Source organism: Polypterus senegalus, chromosome 5 (genome assembly GCF_016835505.1).
Source record: "Polypterus senegalus isolate Bchr_013 chromosome 5, ASM1683550v1, whole genome shotgun sequence".
In the NCBI taxonomy this organism is placed as follows: Eukaryota; Metazoa; Chordata; class Cladistia; order Polypteriformes; family Polypteridae; genus Polypterus; species Polypterus senegalus.
The window spans coordinates 189662366-189683533 of NC_053158.1; the positions used below are offsets into that span (position 1 = coordinate 189662366).

The 21168-nt window shown below is 43.9% G+C and overlaps 1 protein-coding gene across 2 annotated transcripts in view; it reads right to left on the reverse strand.

Annotated features, from left to right (window-relative positions):
* Positions 1–354: 354 nt before the first annotated feature.
* The window catches only part of kcnh2b (potassium voltage-gated channel, subfamily H (eag-related), member 2b), a 580789-nt gene continuing 559975 nt past the window's right edge, over positions 355–21168 (reverse strand). For both annotated transcript variants that reach the window (XM_039753827.1, XM_039753828.1), the window contains 5 exons: positions 20444–20543; positions 19213–19494; positions 18457–18640; positions 10230–10419; positions 355–3231 (listed from right to left, as the gene is read on the reverse strand). In XM_039753827.1, the coding sequence (XP_039609761.1) occupies positions 2962–3231; positions 10230–10419; positions 18457–18640; positions 19213–19494; positions 20444–20543 (1026 nt within the window). In that variant the 3' untranslated portion in view covers positions 355–2961. The remainder of the gene's footprint in view (positions 3232–10229; positions 10420–18456; positions 18641–19212; positions 19495–20443; positions 20544–21168) is intronic.

Sequence of the window (21168 nt, forward strand, 5' to 3'; positions counted from 1 at the left end):
CTAACACCCACCTGAGAGAGTAACGACAGAGCACACTGCCTTTTTCTTTCTATGTATTGTGCCTACGTGACCACACAGTAATACCTGAACTATTCCGAAGTGACATTTGCACTGATTTGTGTTTTTCGTATCTCACACCCTCATACACCTTTATCGTAAGAGCAAACCCTTATCTACGATGGAGTGTTCGATCAGAAGGAAAATATGAAGCTGGTTTTAAATTAAACGTTATTGAAGAAATTTGCAACTTCACTGCTGCAACAAAATTTGATGTGTCAGAGAAACTGGTGTGAGATTGGAGGAGGCAGGAAGATGTAAGAAAAAAAAATTAAGTATCATATTTTTGAACGGGCATATAAGTCAGGGTCTGATTTTATGATCGATTTTTCAAGTTTGAGTATATACAGTAAATAAATGAATGGCCGGCTCGATCTCCAAGGGTGTGCGTGCACGTGTAGCTGTGGGAGGTTGGTGAGGTAACTGAGGTGAGACGCACCTACACGAGGGTACGTTCTGTCTCGGTTGCTTTTATTGGCTTTGTGATCAAGGCAGATATAAAGGGAGCCAGGACAGTAAGGAGGTGTCAGAAAAGAATTGGAAAGAGAAGACAAAAGGAGGAAAAATAGACTGGCCAGAGAGAGAGAAAGACGCGTGAAAGATGGAGGTTGAATGGAGAGAACACAGAGACATGAAGAGAGTGAGAGTGTCTGTGCTGCCAGGAGTGAGAGGTAGGTGGTCAGGAGTGAGCTTCATGGCTGCAGGAACCTGACGCTGAAGAAAAGGCACTCCTACAGGGAATCGCCGGGGCATAGGAGCGGCCCGATTGACAGCAAGGGCTGAGTGTGAGCGGTGGGAGAGGCGCGTGTGGCTCAACAGGTTGCCCTGTGCATGCCGAAGGAAGGGTGGCTGGGAACAGAGCCAGGATATGAAGGTTGACTACATCTGACGTCTTCTTTTCCTCCTGCAGGTTCCGAAGGGGGTAAACGGGAGGAGGCCCAAAGTTAAAAAGGGCAAAACTCAAAGTTTTGTGGACTGTCTCTTGACGTTTTTAACGGATTTATTTATTGGAACTGTTTTTTCCCCACCTGCACCATCATTCGTTTTTATGGGTTATTTATTTATTGAAGATTTTCACTACACTTTTGAACACTGTTCTGTTTTGTCGGATTTTAATAACAGCACCGGCGCACTTATACACCTACCGCTTTACTAGATGTACGTTGTGTCCTCCTCCACTGGCTCATCCTCGGGTACATTATCAGTGGTAAGGGGTTCAAGAGGCTCCCGGGAAACAACCAGTAGGGTGGAGTTGACTCGCACCATCACAGACACAAGGTGGGAAACAGTCCTGGACAGCCCACTCATGCCCATGCTCACGCAACTCAGAGTCGCCAAGTAACCTAATGACATGTCTTTGAAGATGTGAGAGGAGGACTGGAGGACACAGAGGAAGACCAAGGGGTTTCAACCCAGGATGCTGAACCCATGATGTGACAGCACCTTGGATTAAAATACATCAATAACAGATGAGAGCCTATCTGAGATGAATGGTCTGACTATGGATATGGACATCACTGAGTGGAGAGAAGCTTAGGAAGCCTCTTGTGTCAGATGGTGAAGCTGATAGGCAGCTTTGTGTATAACCTGAAGTTGATTAGATGGTAGGACCACTTCACTATCAAATAATGAAGAAGATTGTGATATTCTGAAGGGCTAAAAAAAAAACAGCAGAAAACTTGTGCAAATAAACAAGTCAGCGCCAACGTGGGGGTATTAAAATACACGAGATGAGCGTGTCCAAGATGCTGATTTCTAGCAGAATTATTGCTTTAGACAACATGGAAAACTTTTAAACTTTAGCTACAAGGTTTTCCAAAAAAAAAAAAAAAGACGTGATCAGATAAGCCCACGAGACACTGGGAAGATTTCTAAAGCCACCAGTCAGAGGGCAAAGCTGTGCCCCGAACGACGAGGCGAGATCAGGAAGCACTAGGTTCCGATCCGGGGTTCTTATAAGCCAAAGAGGTCCGAATCGGAGAGGTGGATATGCTGGAAGTGGAGCTGAATACATTCAAGCCTGCGATGCTAAGCCCATCGCTGAGCATCCCAAGCCAGGCCAGGCTGAAGAAGGAAGGACACACCAGGATCACAGGCCACACACAAGTCAGAGTAGCTATATACACTCCTTTGGACTAAAACAGCTTATTTACATCAAATAACTTATTCTTTAGTAATTCTTGTTTGCATATTGTTATATGACTTCATTCAGTTATCTGTACAAGGTCAGCAAAAGACATCTGATATGTTCAGTTACAGTGCATGGCTATAGTTATCGGAGCAGCAGAAACAAACATTTTGTTTAGATTTTTTTTTCCTTCGTTCTTTGGGGGGGGGGCAATCTCCTGAGGCCGTGGTACCCACCCATTGGTCGTACTGGCTAACCATGTTGACCGGAGGGCCATGAATGGATGGGCAGGCAGAGAATTCAATACGGTCAAGCACTCGACAGTCTGTTAGGCCAGCTAACATCTTGACATCTCTAATTGATATAAGGATCAGGGCGGTGGAAATTCTAATTTACGTCAGTGGGGCAAAAAAAGGCCATGACGGCGCTGCTCACTGTGGCATCTAGACGTGGAGCGAGAGCGCCGAACCTCTCCAGCCTGCCAAGTATATTGCGAGACTCTTTTGTTTGTTGTTACTGTGACATCCATGGTTTGCACCAGGACAGGTTCTGTCCCATTTCCCCGAGTTAAGAAGAATGCACTTTGCTCACGAAGTCAACGACCTATGGACAAGCCAAAGGTTCTTCTTCGTTTGTTCACACCGAGCAAGGAAAACCTTCCTGGTAGTATTTCCTGGTAGCAAGTATTTGCCAAGTTGTGATGTTTGAATTATTGAAGCAAATGTTTCCATTTGAAAGGAGAGCCAAAATGTAGGCGCTGTAGCTCCAGGTTTTCTTTAGCTTCCGGGATCTGAGCTGTGTCTTTGGGGTGGCTGTAAGTCCAACGGGTGGTCCACATGCTGTACTGGCAGTGAGAGGCGGCGTAACCTCTCCAACCGGGCTATAAGCTCCTCCGGTTCTGGCAGCACGGGCAGCCCTTCCGTTAGTTCCGGCCTTCCATCAGAAGGGTGTCCAGATGACCCTGCCTGTGGCTGAAGCTCCACAGTGTTCAGCAGGGAGACCGATGACTTGGAAGCAAGTTCTTCAAAATCTTGGGAATCGGAGATCTGCAGGGTGAATGGAGACAAATGCATTAGAATATTGGAACCATTTTGAGAACCCTACAAAGACTGTCAATCCTATTCACACAATGGCTTCCAAAATGGCATCGAGTGAAATTCTGAAGTTCTAAAACGTCCTACCACATACCAAATGACTTGATCATTTATTGCTTGTGTCCGTTTCTTTTTCTCCTGTTCGAAGAAATAACGTCCAACATCTGTGCAAAATTTCCCCTTAACAAGTTTCGAACTGTATCCCTGTATTCTTGATGGACTCACTTTAAAGTCACTGTCTCGATCCACTGGACTAACTTCCCTTCGTCATTTTAAACACTTCAAAACATGTCTCCTCTTCATCTCTATTTACGAGGTGTGATCAAAAGGTATGGTGAATGTTGATGCAGAGCACCATCCAAGAGCAACGCAGAACAATTCAATGCAGTTTCTGACAGGTCCATCCTGGACCCTAGTTTGTGACCAGTTTTAACTGGTTTGATACTGTCAGTCATTTGTGGGCCACTGTTGAGCTCAAGTGTGCTTTTCAAGTTTGTCGTTAATAATGGATATCGAGCAACGCATTAACATGAAATTTTCGTTCAAATCGCAAAAAGCTCAGAAAACCCATCAGATGTTAAAATCAGTTTATGGTGACACTGCACCGACAATTAAGACGGTTTAGAAGTGCTTCGATCGATTTCATAATGGATCTGACTCGGCTGAAGACGAGAAAAGATCAGGGCATCCTTCAACATCGACAACAGAGGAAAATGTTGAAACGTTTCCAATTCTTCATCATGACAACGCTTCTTGTCACACATCCCTTCTAGTACAACAATTTCTGTCAAATAAAAACATTACGCTGTGTCCGCATCCACCTTATTCGCTGGATCTGGCACCATGCGACTTCTGGCTATTCCCTAAATTGAAAATGACCATGAAAGGCAAACGACATCACTCCGTTGAGGACATCCGGGAAGCCACAACAGCCCAACTAAAGACACTCTCAAATGAAAACTTCCAGAACTGCTTCTCAAAGTAGCAGGAGCATTGAGATAAGTGCATTCAAAGTGGAGGTGAGTATTTTGAGGGTGACTAGTAGTTGTAAATCTTTTACTGCAATAAACGTTTACTTTTTAAAACATATCACTGTATTTTTTGATCACGCCTCGTAATTAAACTGAAAAGGCGCATCTCCTTCAATCCCTCCTCATAGCTCATTACTTTTCATCCTCGAATCAGCCTAGTCGACCTTCTCTGGACTTTCTCTGGAATTAATGACTCATTTTTTGTTATACAAAGACTGAAACTGTACACAGCACACCAAGCGAGTCCTCACAAGTGTGCCTCTATAACTTAAGGTGACTTGTTCTCCACATCCTGAGCTACACAACCCAACATCTACTTAGTCCTCTTAACAGCTTCTGTACACAATCTGGACGTAAGAGAGTGACACGGTCATGACAGCCCCTAGACCCTTCTCATAAAGGGGTGCTTTCAGCTTCCAGATCTCCCACCGTGTAACCTTTTCACTTCCGATACGTATGAAAACTCACAATGTACTTGCATGAAATATCACCTGCCACAAGTCTGCCCAGGTCCATCTGCAATGATTTGGCTGATCTGCCATTCCACTTGATTGACGTAACTAGTCTATTATTGATTTTCTTATCAAGACAATTCCCAATGGATTCAGAAAGTATTTAGAGCCCTTCACATTCCACATGCTTTATTGGGCTGTATTTTTCATTTTGAATGGATATATTCACAATATTTGCCCATCAATCTACACTCAATAACACTGAAAGACAAAGCCAAGGCATGTTCTCAGATAGGTTTTCAAATTTATTAAAAGGCAACTGAAATCTCTCCTTTCCTAGAATTATTCTGACCCTTTGCTGTGGCCCTCTAAATTGTGCTCAGGTGCGTCCTGTTTGCTTTAATTCTCCTTGAGATGCTTCTAGAACTTGACTGGAGTCCACCTGTGGCACACTGAATTGACTAGATATCATTTACCTGTGTATAGTAAGTCCCATAATTCACGCAGCAAGTCAGCACAAAAACAAAGTTGTGATGTCCAAGAAACTCTGTGTAGACCTCCGTGATCAAATTATGGTAATGCATGGATCAGGGCGTGAGGGATGAGACCTTTTTCAAAGCTCGGAGTGTTCCCAAGAGCACAGTGGCCTCAATAACTGTGAATGTTTGGAAACACCAGTGGCCTCATATATAAATGTTGCATACACCTGTTTCCACGTTCACTCCGAGTTGTATAAAAACTAAACTTGGAGTAAAGCCACACACATTCTCATGGCAGCGCCCCTCCTTGCATACGCACTTTTCTGCTCAGTTTTGCAAACTGGCGGCACCCAGCGTCAAAGTAGTGCTACTGTTTCTGTGGTTGGCTTTTCTTTTTTAGATTCACATATATGATGCGGGTTTTATGATATACACTGAAATTAATGGCATATCATTTACAAATTTAATTCACTTGATTGTAATCAAGACCAAAGAGCTGGTGGTGGATTTTAGGAGGCCCAGGCCCCTCATGGACCCCGTGATCATAAGAGGTAACTGTGTGCAGAGGGTACAGACCTATAAATACCTGGGAGTGCAGCTGGATGATAAATTGGACTGGACTGCCAATAATGATGCTCTGTGCAAGAGAGGACAGAGCCGACTATACTTCCTTAGAAGACTGGCGTCCTTCAACATCTGCAATAAGATGCTGCAGATGTTCTATCAGACGGTTATGGCGAGCGCCCTCTTCTACGCGGTGGTGTGCTGAGGAGGCAGCATAAAGAAAGATGCCTCACGCCAGGACAAACTGGTGAGGAAGGCAGGCTCTATTGTAGCCACGGAGCTGGACAGTTTGACATCCGTGGCTGAGCGATGGGTACTGAGCAGACTCCTGTCAGTCATGGAGAATCCACTGACCCACTAAACAGGATCATCTCCAGACAGAGGAGCAGCTTCAGCGACAGACTGCTGTCACCGTCCTGCACCACTGACAGACTGAGGAGATCGTTCCTCCACCACACTATGCGACTCTTCAATTCCACCCGGGGGGCTAAACGTTAACATTACTCAAAGTTACTGTCTGTTTTACCTGCATTGTTATCACTCTTTAATTTAATATTGTTTTTTATCAGTATGCTGCTGCTGGAGTATGTGAATTTCCCCTTGGGATTAAAAAAGTATCTATCTATTGTGCTGTATATAGTGCCTTTCCTATCTATCTATGTTATATATTGCCTTTTATCTATCTATCAATCAGTCATATAGTGCATTTTATATCTATCTATCTATTTATCTATCTATCTATCTGTCTGTCTGTCTGTCTGTCTATTATAGAGTGCCTTTCATGTCTTTGTATCTGGCTATTTAAATTTTTCTGATGTCATTTGTTCCTTTTCCAGATTTCTGAGCTTCTCATGGCAGCAAACAGGGCACATTCTTGGATAGCACATGCATGACAAGAGCAAACAAACAGAACAAACAAGAAACCTCGTACTGAATAAAATGTTTTTCAGTTGTGCTACATAACAGATTTGCACAAAGGAGCCCATTTATTTTTATAGACATTGGCATAACATCCCATGTCCATTCTGAGGGAACTCCAGTGTTCTGCTCTTAATCCAAAAGTCATCTATCTATCTATCTATCTATCTATCTATCATATAGTGCCTTTCATATCTATCTACAGTGCATCTTGAAAGTATTCACAGCGCATCACTTTTTCCACATTTTCTTATGTTACAGCCTTATTCCAAAATGGATTAAATTCATTTTTTTTCCTCAGAATTCTACACACAACACCCCATAATGACAACGTGATAAAAGTTTACTTGAGGTTTTGCAAATTTATTAAAAATAAAAAAACTGAGAAATCACATGTACATAAGTATTCACAGCCTTTGCTCAATACTTTGTCGATGCACCTTTGGCAGCAATTACAGCCTCAAGTCTTTTTGAATATGATGCCACAAGCTTGGCACACCTATCCTTGGCCAGTTTCCCATTCCTCTTTGCAGCACCTCCCAAGCTCCATCAGGTTGATGGGAAGTGTCGGTGCACAGCCATTTTAAGATCTCTCCAGAGATGTTCAATCGGATTCAAGTCTGGGCTCTGGCTGGGCCACTCAAGGACATTCACAGAGTTGTCCTGAAGCCACTCCTTTGATATCTTGGCTGTGTGCTTAGGGTCGTTGTCCTGCTGAAAGATGAACCGTCGCCCCAGTCTGAGGTCAAGAGCGCTCTGGAGCAGGTTTTCATCCAGGATGTCTCTGTACATTGCTGCAGTCATCTTTCCTTTATCCTGATTAGTCTCCCAGTTCCTGCCGCTGAAAAACATCCCACAGCATGATGCTGCCACCACTAAGCTTCTCTGTAGGGATGGTATTGGCCTGGTGATGAGCGGTGCCTGGTTTCCTCCAAACGTGACGCCTGGCATTCACACCAAAGAGTTCAATCTTTGTCTCATCAGACCACAGAATTTTGTTTCTCATGGTCTGAGAGTCCTTCAGGTGCCTTTTGGCAAACTCCAGGCGGGCTGCCATGTGCCTTTTACTAAGGAGTGGCTTCTGTCTGGCCACTCTACCATACAGGCCTGATTGGTGGATTGCTGCAGAGATGGTTGTCCTTCTGGAAGGTTCTCCTCTCTCCACAGAGGACCTCTGGAGCTCTGACAGAGTGACCATCGGGTTCTTGGTCACCTCCCTGACTAAGGCCCTTCTCCCCGATCGCTCAGTTTAGATGGCCGGCCAGCTCTAGGAAGAGTCCTGGTGGTTTCGAACTTCTTCCACTTACGGATGATGGAGGCCACTGTGCTCATTGGGACCTTCAAAGCAGCAAAAATTTTTCTGTAACCTTCCCCAGATTTGTGCCTCGAGACAATCCTGTCTCGGAGGTCTACAGACAATTCCTTTGACTTCATGCTTGGTTTGTGCTCTGACATGAACTGTCAGCTGTGGGACCTTCTATAGACAGGTGTGTGCCTTTCCAAATCATGTCAATCAACTGAATGTACCACAGGTGGACTCCAATTAAGCTGCAGAAACATCTCAAGGATGATCAGGAGAAACAGGATGCACCTGAGCTCAATTTGGAGCTTCATGGCAAAGGCTGTGAATACTTATGTACATGTGCTTTCTCAATATTTTTATTTTTAATAAATTTGCAAAAACCTCAAGTAAACCTTTTTCACGTTGTCATTATGGGGTGTTGTGTGTAGAATTCTGAGGAAAAAAATGAATTTAATCCATTTTGGAATAAGTCTGTAACCTAACAAAATGTGGAAAAAGTGATGCGCTGTGAATACTTTCTGGATGCACTGTATCTATCTATTCAATCAATCTGTAACAATATAATGGTGCACGGAATGGCCAAACTATTCCAACTGCCATAGCTGCTTTAGTGTTGTTAGAAGACATCGCAAAATGGAAGAATTAGTAGAGAGCATGTACTGTTTTTACAGATGATGATGACTGCCGTCTCAGTCGATTTCGATTTCCAAGAGCTCTTCTCTTGGCGCTGTGTGCTGAACCGGCGCCATCTTTACAAAGGCAGACTTTGAGGAATTGCGCTCTACCTGCTCCTTTGCAAGTTCTGTCCACTCTCGGGTTTTTAGCCACAGGAACTTTTCAACGTGAACTGGCTGACCGATTGGGTATTTCACAATCATCACTGATGCGTGCCATGCCAGATGCATAGGATGGTATATGTTTGTAGAGACTTACCTGATCAGACAAGCTGAAAATGCTGCCAAAGGAGCTTCCACAAAGTATGGAATTAGAGCCTGAATAATTATACAGTATGAATGAAGAGATATCAGTTTTTGATTTTTAATAAAATTGCAAACCTTTCTAAAAACACGTGTTCACTTTGTCCTTCTGGAATATTGAGTGTATAGGGCAAAACTGGCACATTTACCCATTTAAAATGAAATCTACAACACAGTACAGTGTGCAGAAAGAGAAAGGCTCTGAATAGTTACTGTATACTGTGGCCACCAGGGGGAGCCCCAGAGCTCCAAACACAAGTTTTGGTCCAATAAAAGGCAGCTTAATGTACAGTGATTTCAAATCGTATAATACACAGCTGGTCACCTTTCTCTCCTTCCTCTATGAGTATCGTCTGCTGCCTCATGACTCTGCACCCCTAAAGCAGAGGAGGTGTCTTTTTTATTGCCCGACCCACGAGTATGTCTGGTGCCACCTGGCCACATGGCCTCCTGGTGGGGAGGCGTAACCATCCACATCTTTCAATTGTGGAATCCCGTCCAGGCAAGAAATTGCCATCCATCTCCATCGGGATGCTAGTCCCTTTATGATGGCATTAACAACATATATTAAAGAGAGCAGCAGCCACAGCACTGAACCCTGAGGGACTTTTAACATCACATAATTATGAAAAAGGTCCTCAGTCCATAATCCTTTGCTTCCAGGGTTTCATCATTCTATCCTATCACAGAGTGATACAGAGGGTGTGATGAGGATGGGCAGGATTAGAAATGAGACAAAGTCAGAGAGGCAAGTCTGCATTGGTTTGGACGTGTGCAGAGGAGAGATGCTGGGTATATTCGGAGAAGGATGGTAAGGATAGAGCTGCCAGGGAAGAAGAAGGAAGAAGGTTTATGGATGTGGTGAGAGATGACATGCAGGTGATGGGTGTAACAGAGAAAGATACAGAGGACAGAAAGAGATGGAAGAAGATGATCCGCTGTGGCAACCCCTAATAGGAGCGGCCGAAAGAAGAAGAAGCAGAGCGATACAGTAATATGAGTGGACGCAATTTACTTAAAATTGTTACCTGAGAAAGACGCCAACATGTCACCCAGAGAGGCCAAAAGGAGACACTAACAGAGAGATGTAATAAATTGGACAGATTCATTAAAAAGTGAGATGAGGTATCATGAGAATGAGATTGCAGTGTCTCAGAAAGGAAGGCTTCATGGATACTACGGCCTTAGACGCTACACATTAAGGTAACTTGGCAGGGCATCATTACCTGAGAAAGAGACGCCAGCGTCTCAGACTCCAGTGGGATGACCGTCTGGACCAGCCTTTCTGCTGAACACGGGTATGACGCGGGCTGCGGCGGCGGTGTCACAGTGCTATAAGCTGGAGGCACCACGGTCATTTGCTTTTGCAGCAGTTGCATGATGGCTCCAATATCTGACGACATTCGGTTCTCCAGCCTGAAAAAACACAAAAAAAAAGACATTTTTAAGAAAGTGAAGACGTTAGTGAAGCCCAAAGCCGTTTACAAGTACGAGATCAGCCCTTTGGAGAAGAGAAGCTCTGGGCCGACAAAGACTGATTGCCTAGCAGGGAAGGGAAAAGCAAAGCTGTGGTGGTGGGAGGGCCGCCTGCTAGAATGTCTCTGTTTCTCCAGATTACTCTGCTAACTATGGAGAATCTTGTCTTCCCTAGAATGCCATTTAGAACTGACTTTAAAATCCTGCGTGTGATTTACCAAGCCTTAAACAATCTCGCTCAGTCCTGTATATCGGAATGCCTTTCACCTTACACTCCAAATCGTAACCTTAGATCTTCAAATGAGGATCTGCTTAGAATTCTAAGAGCTAAACTTAAAAGAGGTGGTGAAGCGGCCATCTGCTGTTATGAACCTAAAATCTGGAATAGTTTACTGGTAGAAATTCACCAGGCTGATACGGTGGAGCACTTTAAAAAACTCCTAAAGACTCGTTACTTTACCTTGGCTTTCTCAGAGCTTCATTTTAGTGTAACCCTGATATTTAGTATATCCATTAAATTCTCATTTTTCTCACGGCTCCACAATCCATACTAACCCCTACTATCTATGGCTGTTCTCTTTCCAGTTTTCTGTGGTGTCGATCTGAGCTACCACCATCTGATTAGGGCACCTTGCAGTCATTACATTGATGAATTGAAGGCCAGAGGTCCACATGACCATCATCATCAAATTCTTCCACGTGAAGCCTGAAAACCCTGAGGACTGATTGAGATCACTGCTGTTAGGTAGAATGCCCAGTAGGGGCTGGGTGGTCTTGTGGCCTTGGAACCCCTGCAGATTTTGTTTTTGTTTCTCTTCCTTATAATGGAAGATCTCCAGACCTTTCCGATGCTTTGTAAAGACATCACTAACCACAGACTTCAGAGTTTTTTTCACTTGTCTTCTTCAGCTCTTCTTGGGTCTTACGCCTGTGTCACTGGACTTCCTTTGTGTTATTTACTGCAGTCCAGTGTGCAACATGAGCACAAGATGCCACTCTAAATGAGGTTAACAAAGTGACAGTAGGTGGTAAAGCCTGAGGATGATGGAGTTATCTGCCTGCTTGCTTGTGAGAAGGACTGTCGGCCACTCACTCCTTCACTCCAGAATAGGTGGCCATATTGCAGTTCTGTTGGCAGCACCATCTTATTGGCGCTCTCCATACGAGGTCCCCGTCTCCCTAGCCTCTGTCATGCAGGTGTGAACATTGTCACACACGTGCGATTGGGAGGCAGCTAGAGGGTCTAAATAGTAGTGCCCACCAGACCAGGGGGTGGTGAGCTGCCCTAACTCTCTCTCTCCGTCCTCAGCAGACTATCTCCGTGAAATCCCACTAGGTGCCGGCCCCATAGATGACGTCACTTCCGGACCCAGGCCCATAGATGACATCACTTCCAGTCCAGGACCCATAAATGACATCACTTCCAGTCACAATGATATCACTTCCAGTTAATGTCCAGATGACATCACTTCCTGTCATGGCCATTAAAGCTGCCATCTTGTCAAACCAAAATCAGTTCTGTTTTTCGTAGCCAGGGTACAATATATGGGTGGCTGCCCCAAACCTTTTTTTTGATGTACAGTGGAACCTCTAACCCTAAGTAATTTCCCCCATAGGATTGTATGTAAATACAAGTAATCCGTTCTAGACCATACGAGCTGTATGTAAATATATATTTTTTAAAGATTTTTAAGCACAAAAATAGTTAATTATACCATAGAATGCACAGCGTAATAGTAAACTAAATGTACAAACACTGAATAACACCTTGAACAACAGAGAAAACTAACACTGCAAGAGTCCACGCTACAGCCTTACGAACCGCTCACTGTAAACACTTTTTCAAATAAGTTTTAAGCACAGGGAAAAAGATGAACATTTGAAAAATCCGTAATTTATACAAAAACTAGCCATAAACAACCAAGAAAACTAACCTTGCATGAGCTGAGTCCTGGAATGAAGGAAGTGAGGAGGAACTGGGTGGAGAGGAGATTACAGTTTTGAGGTAAAGTTCCCCTGCGCGATGCACGTCTGACCGAGAACAATGTACTGTACAGGTACAGGGAGAGACTGAACACGTGGCGAAATCACCGGTGCATATGAACCAGAAGGGAAACGAAATAGAGCACAAAGAGTTCAAAGCGAATGCACAGGGAGAGACTGAACACGTGCGGAAATCATCGGCGGGTACGAACCAGAAGGGAAACTGGCTTGTTCGTCACCCGAGTGTGTGGTTGTGACCAGATGCAAAAGTTTGGCAAACTTTTTGGTCGTCACCCGATTTGTATGTGTTCCGAGATGTTCGTGACCCGAGGTTCCACTGTACCCATGTCTTTCTTATCACAACGTGTTACGTCAGATCGTATTGTAACTGCGGTGTGAGAAACGATGACTGCCCCACTTGTGATTTGCACGAAAGAAGGGTAACGTGCAGCGATTTATTTTTTTTGTGGTCTGAGGGTGGGCCTAGTGCGGATATTTATCGAAGACTTTATGGACAGTATGGACAAAGTGTTTTGTCGCAAAGAAGTGAGTATGAATGAAGAGAGAAGTTCATGGAAGTGTCAGCCACAAGTGACAGTAAGATGATGTGGCAGATCATTTGCAAATCAGCCATGGCCCTGACTGTGCAATAATCCATGACAGACTTGGGTTTCGAAAGGAGCCCTACGAGGACGAAGACTCACCTGTGATGAAGAGGTGAAGAGAGCGGTGCATTCGTTTCTTAATGAAGAAATACGAACACTTGTTGACAGATGGACAAAGTGTATTGAAAAGCAGGGAGATTATGACGAAAAATGATGCATTGGTGTTTTCTGAAAGTTGATTAAAATAAATTCTACAGCCGGAGTGTGGATAGTTTTTGACTCACCCTTGTAAGTCAGCCAATGCAAATATCATGAACAATTAATTGAGCCTTTCCTGGGTCCCCTGCTGTGACACTTGGCTATTCCTTGCTATTCGCGGTGGGTTAGGGGCACAGGAGTCCCGTGAATGCCAAAACCCACAAATTACATTTTGGAAGCACCACCTCACCTCTAATCTCTAATCCTGTGCTGTTGACCATCACACAAGCCTTGCACCCTACTCACAAAAAACTTCCAAAATAATCCCATCTAATTATCGATGACAAACCAGCAAATAGGCAGATCCGCAAATTGTAAACTCGCCAATCACAAGGGCTGACTGTGCACTACTGGTCTGCTTCTCCTGGCAACTGGATGGGTGTTATGTTGCCAACTTTCCTAAATAAGAAGACAATGACGGAGCATTGGGTGCTAGGAATGGAGGTTTGAAGGGGCGTTGCCAGGTGGTCCTGGCCTTGACATTGTCGACGTCATGGGGTCCCTTGGAGTTGTGGTGCAAATGGCATTGTTATGGAACACGACATATCTGTTTCACATACGGATCGATCCCGTAAAAGGAATGATTGTAAAGGAAAGGAATGTGACCCTGGTGACACCAGAAGTACTGGGAACATTGGGACTCAACGATGAAAGAAATCTGCCTTACAATATCCACATGAACTAATGACATGACTGAGTCGGCTCAGGTCATCAGATTTGTGACTTTGCCTGACATAACCGGCCATCAATGCTTCAAAGTTTCATTTCACCATCGATTAGAACATTAGAACACTCTGGACGAGATCAGGCCATTCAGCCCAACAAAGCTCGCCAGTCCTATCCACTTATTTCTTCCAAAAAAACATCAAGTCGAGTTTTGAAAGTCCCGAACGTCTTACTGTCTACCACACTACTTGGTCTCTTATTTCAAGCGTCTATCGTTCTTTATGTAAAGAAAAACTTCCTAATGTTTGTGCGAAATTTACCCTTAACAAGTTTCCAACTGTGTCCCCGTGTTCTTGATGAGCTCATTTTAAAGTCACCGTCTCGATCCACTGGACTCATTCCCTTTATAATTTTAAACACTTCAATCATGTCACCTCTTAATCTTCTTTGTCTTAAACTGTAAAGGCTCAGCTCTTTTAATCTTTCCTCATCACTCATCCCCTGTAGCTCTGCAATCAGCCTAGTCGCTCTTCTCTGGACCTTTTCTTGTGCTGCTATGTCCTTTTTGTAGCCTGGAGACCAAAACTGCACATAGGACTCCAGATGGGGCCTCACCAGTGTTTTATAACGCTTCAGCATCACCACCTTGGACTTGCACTCCACACATCAAGGCGCTATATAATCTGACAATCTGTTAGTCTTCTTAATGGCTTCTGAACACTGTCAGGAAGTCGATAGCTTAGAGTCCACTATAACTCCTAAATCCTTCTCATAAGGTGGACTCTCGATTTTCTGACCGCCCATTGTGTATTCAAACCTAACATTTTTACTTCCTATGTGTAATACTTTACATTTACTGACATTAAATTTCATCTGCCACAAATCTGCCCAAGCCTGTATGCTGTCCAAGTCCTTCTGTGATGATATAACGGATTCCAAATTATCTGCTAATCCACCTATCTTGGTATCATCTGCAAACTTAATCAGCTTGTTACTTACATTCTTATCTAAATCCATCCATCCATCCATTTTCCAACCTGCTGAATCCGAACACAGGGTCACGGGGGTCTGCTGGAGCCAATCCCAACCAAGACAGGGCACAAGGCAGGAACCAATCCTGGGCAGGGTGCCAACCCACTATCTAAATCATTTATATTTATTAAAAATAGCAGCGGCCCTAACACTGACCCCTGCTGGTCACCACTCAACATCGACCAGTTCTGCCCCCCCACCTACAAACATCACCCTGAACTCCCACTTCTTTTAGTTTGATGCCCACCCTCTCATGTGGCACCTTATCAAATGCTTTCTGAAAGTCCAGATAAATAATATCATAAGCTCCACTCCGCTCATATCCTTTTGTTGCCTCCTCATTAAATTCCAGCATGTTGGTAAAACACGACCTCCCTCTTCTGAGCCCATGCTGACTGTTCCTAATTAACTCCTGTCCATGCCAGGTGTTGCTCAATATTATCCTTAATAATTCTTTCCATTAATTTTGCATGTTAAGCTTACTGGCCTATAGTTGCTTGGATCTGCCCGGTCACCTTTTTTATCTAATGGGATGATATTTGCCATTTTCCAGTCCTTTGGAATCTCTCCAGTGCGCAGTGAAACTATGTGCCACCTTGAGTTTTTTCTTCCACTCCTCCATTGCCAGCTGACCCCACATCAATTAGATGTCGACTATGCCACACATACTGTATGTTTGTGCTTGTAAATATTTATGTGGTCAGATTTAGCATTTTACTATCGAAAATATTCTAGCTGTGCTACAAGCCTGTAGTAAGTGAGGATTTGGGGTTTTAGTGATTTGAAATAGATATATCATAAATAAAAAAAATACCCGAGTAAGACTTGCTGTTCATTAAAGAATGACTCACGGCAGGGCCGTCTTAACGCATGGGCACGCTGGGCAGTTGCCCGGGTGCCCCCAATGCTAATCTATGTATGTTGCGACTTGCTGTCAATAAATAAATACTCTACTATACTAAACTATAAATATTTGTTATTGTGCTACAAGTGGACTTTGGCATTTGCCTCGGATTTAGTGTCACGGTCACCTCTGCAACTTCACGTGCCTGTATGTGTACGAAAGCGTATATGTTAACGTCACTTCAACTCAATTCTCTGCAAAGAAAATTTGCAAATGTTTGTGTTGAACACTTGACTAATAATAAATAATTCATAGTAATTTCATACGGTGTCCTCTCCGTCTGTCTGGTTTACCAACTGAGTATCACGTATGTGTTGAAATGTTTTTCAAGGCTCATGTTATATTGTTCAGATGTTTGTGTTGATTAATCTTTGCTGTCCAGCATGTTTTTTAATATTTAAATACTGATTTTGTTGGAAGTACCAATACAATAAATATATCTTTCATTTTATCGACCATTTACATTTTAATTCCTGTGAGTGGTTGTGTAGGTAGGGACCCCAGTGCACTGCTTTGCCCGGGGGGCCTATAATGCTGTTAAGACGGCCCTGGCGCACAGTTAGGAATAATTCAGCCAAGCACTGGATAAAGGGATTTAGTCTTCACCTTAGGATAAAAGTGAAGCCTGGCCTAGACATTCGTATTTCTAGTGTAACAGCGCCCCCTTCTGTGCAAGAGTGTTCAATTTTAGGCCAATTTTCATTCTTGACCCACTTATACGTTTCATTTAATTATGAACTTCCACTTCCCATTTCCCAATTAGGAACTTTTCCATGTCATTGACAAGATTGTTAAATATTAGTCAAAAACAAATCTCACAAAAACTGTGTCTTATCAAGACACTGATGTCCGAGGTCTGATCCCTCATAAGGGGAAGCAAAGGTGCGTACACATGATGAGCCCCAATTAGGGCCAGACATGTGTCGTGTACTCTTTGTATTATTTGAGAGCTACTGTTATCACATATCTATGATGATCTTCTTGCAACTGAGAGGATATGGCGGATGTCTGCTAACTGGACAACCAATCACAAGCGTAACCTGGTAGGTGAGCACCCAAATAATCAGACTTCAGATCAGACCTATGTATATATATACAGTATATATACATATATATATATATATATATATATATATATATATATATATATATATATATATATATATATATATATATATATACACACAGAGAGAGAGAGACCCGGTGAGACCCACCAGTGCGGAACTGCGGGTGACACATCTGTTGACGGCTATTTGTCTGTCCATGAAGCAACACCAGGTTCGTGGCACCACGATTTCACAGCCTCGCCGCGTAACGTGTCCGTCGGCCGATGGTTGACATGGGGAGCACTTTAATCCAGCCACTGACCTGGCCCACTCTTTTCTTTTCTGTCACATCCCTTCCAGGTTAACCCAATCCTAGTCGCTAATCGGTAGCCACTGGATTGACCAGACGAGGAGGTCTATCTGTTCCTGAACTGAAGGAGGGAGCCGAGGCAGGACGACTGATAACGTCACTGCTTGTTTGCTGCGTCTGTGTCGAGTGAAGTGGCAGCTCCCGTTTCAATAAATATCCTGGCCGTTCCTGTGTTGAGTTGAACAAAACCCATGGACTCAGCATCGTCTCTCGGGTGCATGACAGTGACTCACGTGTCTATATACAGTATATATATATATATATATATATATATATATATATATATATATATATATATATAGAGGTGGCACAGATAGTCCAACATCTCAAGGATGGTACATCAATACGTGCCTCCCATTGCCAGAATGTTTGCCGTGTCTCCCAGCACAGTCTCAAGGGCATGGAGGAGATTCCAGGAGTCAGGCAGTTACTCGAGGAGAGCTGGACAGGGCCCCTCATAGAAGGTCCTTAACCCATCAGCAGGACAGACTGGTATCTGCTACTTTGGGCAAGGAGGAACAGGATGAGCACTGTCAGAGACTACAAAATGACCTCCAGTAGGCAGGCAGGCCACTGGTGTGAATGTCTCTGACCAGACAATCAGAAACAGACTTCACGAGGGTGGACTGAGGGCCTGGCATCCTCTAGTGGGCCCTGTGTTCACTGCCCAGCACCGTGGAGCTCGATTGGCATTTGCCATAGAATACCAGAATTGGAAGGTCCAACACTGGCACCCTGTGCTTTTCAAAGATGAGAGCCGGTTCACCCTGAGCACATGTGACAGACGTGAAAAGGTCTGGAGGAGCCATGGAGAACATTATGCTGCCTGTAACATCATTCAGCATAACCGGTTTGGTGGTGGGCCAGTGATGGTCTGGGGAGGCATATCCATGGAGGGACATAGAGACCTCTACAGGCTAGACAACGGCACCTTGACTGCCGTTAGGTATCGGGATGAAATCCTTGGAGGACCCATTATCAGACCCTATGCTGGTGCAGTGGCTCCTGGGTTCCTCCTGGTGCACGACACTGCCTGGCCTCATGTGACAAGAGTAAAGTGGCATTGTCTCTGCATGTGGTACCCACTGCCTCACAGGGCATCCCACCCTTTACCTGTTGAGCTGTTTCTGAAGCAGATCCAGTCTGCATTCCACCTCGGCCTTCTGTCTGCTGCTGCTGCAGGGGGCTGAACTTAGCGGGATGTGTTGTGTTACTGCACAGCGAGGAAGCTCCTGGTACTGCCGGCCCCGACTGTCACTCCAGAAACTGAAGATGTTGGACACTCCCGAAAATGCACCTGTGGGCAAGATGGTGATGCTTAGAAACCGCCAACTGAATTCAGAGTTCTTAATGCAAAATCAATAAGACACAACCATCCAACCTGATGCAATTACTGGCAACTGTTTAGTGAACATGCATTGGATGTGACATTTAAGACATCTGTATGCGTGTTGAGTTAAGGAGACAATGTAAATACACGGATACTTCAAAGTGTGAGTGAATGCGTGTCTGGGTGATTGTCCTTTGCAGTGCAGTGACATGATATCCAAGAATGTGTCCTGTTTGCTGCCATGAGAGGCTCAGAAATCTTCTGGACAGATACAAAGACATGAAAGGCACTATATAATAGACAGATAGATAGATAGATAGATAGATAGATAGATAGATAGATAGATAGATAGATAGATAGATAGATAGATAGATAGATAGATAGATATGAAAGGCACTTTATAATAGATAGATAGATAGATAGATAGATAGATAGATAGATAGATAGATAGATATGAAAGGCATTATATAATAGATAGATAGATAGATAGATCCTTGTGTGTGTGTGTGTATGAGGCCCACCATGATCACAGGACATACCAGACAGAGCATTGCAGGTATTGCTTGTTTTATGATCCACTTCACCCTCAGGGGAGTCACTAAAGTTCAGCTTGGTGGGCCTGCTCTGCGTGGAGCTGGGCACAGCTGTCTGCAGGATGGGTATCACTGCTTCATCGCTGCTGGAGTTCGAAGGCGAAGAGACAGAACTGCGGGCCCCACCTCGCTCAGCTTTCAGTCCTTCTCCCTGATTGATGTTGTCCTGTCTCCTGCCTCTACGTAACAGCTTATGAGACTTCTTTACTTCACCCGCATCCTCATCATCTGGAATGACAAGAAAGACCTCCGGATCAACAGAAGCCAGACTTACAGTTACAGACACCACAACAGATACAGGCAATGGGGAATACTGTTACATTTTTAAAAGCGAGGAGGGACTGTCAGCCGTCTTAGAGTGCCAGACAGAATCAACATTATGGTCACCTTTCTCAGTGCTCTGTTGGAATGAAACCATTCGTCATTGAAGTCGGTTAAAATCCATAATCAGAATCAGTTAAAAGGTTGAAAAAAAAGACAGACAGATACATTTACATATTTGGCTGACACCTTTATCCAAGGTGACTTACAACATTAACGATACAATTGGTTACATTTCTTTTTGGTTTTCCAATTGTACCTGAGGCAGGTCATGTGACTTGCTCAGGGTCACACAGTGTCAGTAGTGGGATTTGAAACCGCAACCGAAGGAACTGAAGTCCAAAGGCTTAACCACCACACCACACTGTCTGCAGATAGACATACAGATATGAAAGGCACTATATGATAAGACAGACAGACAGACAGACAGACAGACAGACAGACAGACAGACAGATAGATAGATAGATAGATAGATAGATATGAAAGGCACTATATAATAGATAGATAGATAGATAGATAGATAGATAGATAGATAGATAGATAGATAGATAGATAGATTTGTTCCGTTTGTTTGCACTTGTCATGCATGCGCGTCTAGAGACCACCTTCTGGGCTCTGAAGAGGTAAAGCAGTTCCATCCAGTAACAAGAGAGATCACTGACACTAACAGTATCTCCTCTTTCCCCCATTTTTTTGAGAAGCCCCTCAAGGAGGATGCCTAGCCCTGCCCACATTGCCCTGGAAAGGCTCCACCCCTTTCGGCTCAGACACTATAAAATGGAGGCAAATGCAGGAAAATGTGAAATGTTGTTAACATTATATTCTTACTTTAAAACTTTAAGGAGTTTTTCTTACCTTTCTCAGTGCGCCTTCGAAATGACAGCTTTCGTCGTCGAAGTCGGTTAAAGCCGCAGTCAGAATCATCACTGCTTGGGGATCCAGGGATCATGTTGGTCTAGAAAATATGGAGATGATTAAATGTTATTGACGGGATCAAGTTTCTCTGCATGCCTGTAGAGTTTCTGTAGCTATTACCTCAAACATCAGCAACTACAACTGTAAAATATCCACACCAAACAAACAATGGGGCAGAAGTATCCATTTATTCATTTATCTTCTCAACTGTATTGTTTGGGTCAAAGTCACTGGGCTGCAGATTTTGCTCTACTGAGAACCACAGCCATGCCAACAATGATCGGGTCAGGATTCACAGTCCACCTTCAAGAGCTGGTAATAGCTGCACTGCCAAATTGGCCGTGCTCACCACAGAAAGGTGCTATAGAAGATCAACATCATCAGTCTGTTTGTTCTCCTGCTAATGCACTTGGAAAACAAGAAGCACTTCTGGTAAACCGTTCACCAGAGGCGGAAAAGAACCAGCAATGCTACTTCTAGAATTGGGGACTTCCAGATTTTAATATATCAGCCATCTGTCACATTGGGCCTACAGAAATACACCTTTATAATATCCCCTGTGATTGTGACTGCGCCTTTTCTGTTTAGCCAAGTCAGACATTTTCTTTCTCTTTCACAGGGGGGTTAAAAAAAGTAAAATTTCCCCTTGATGAGTTTTATGGGTG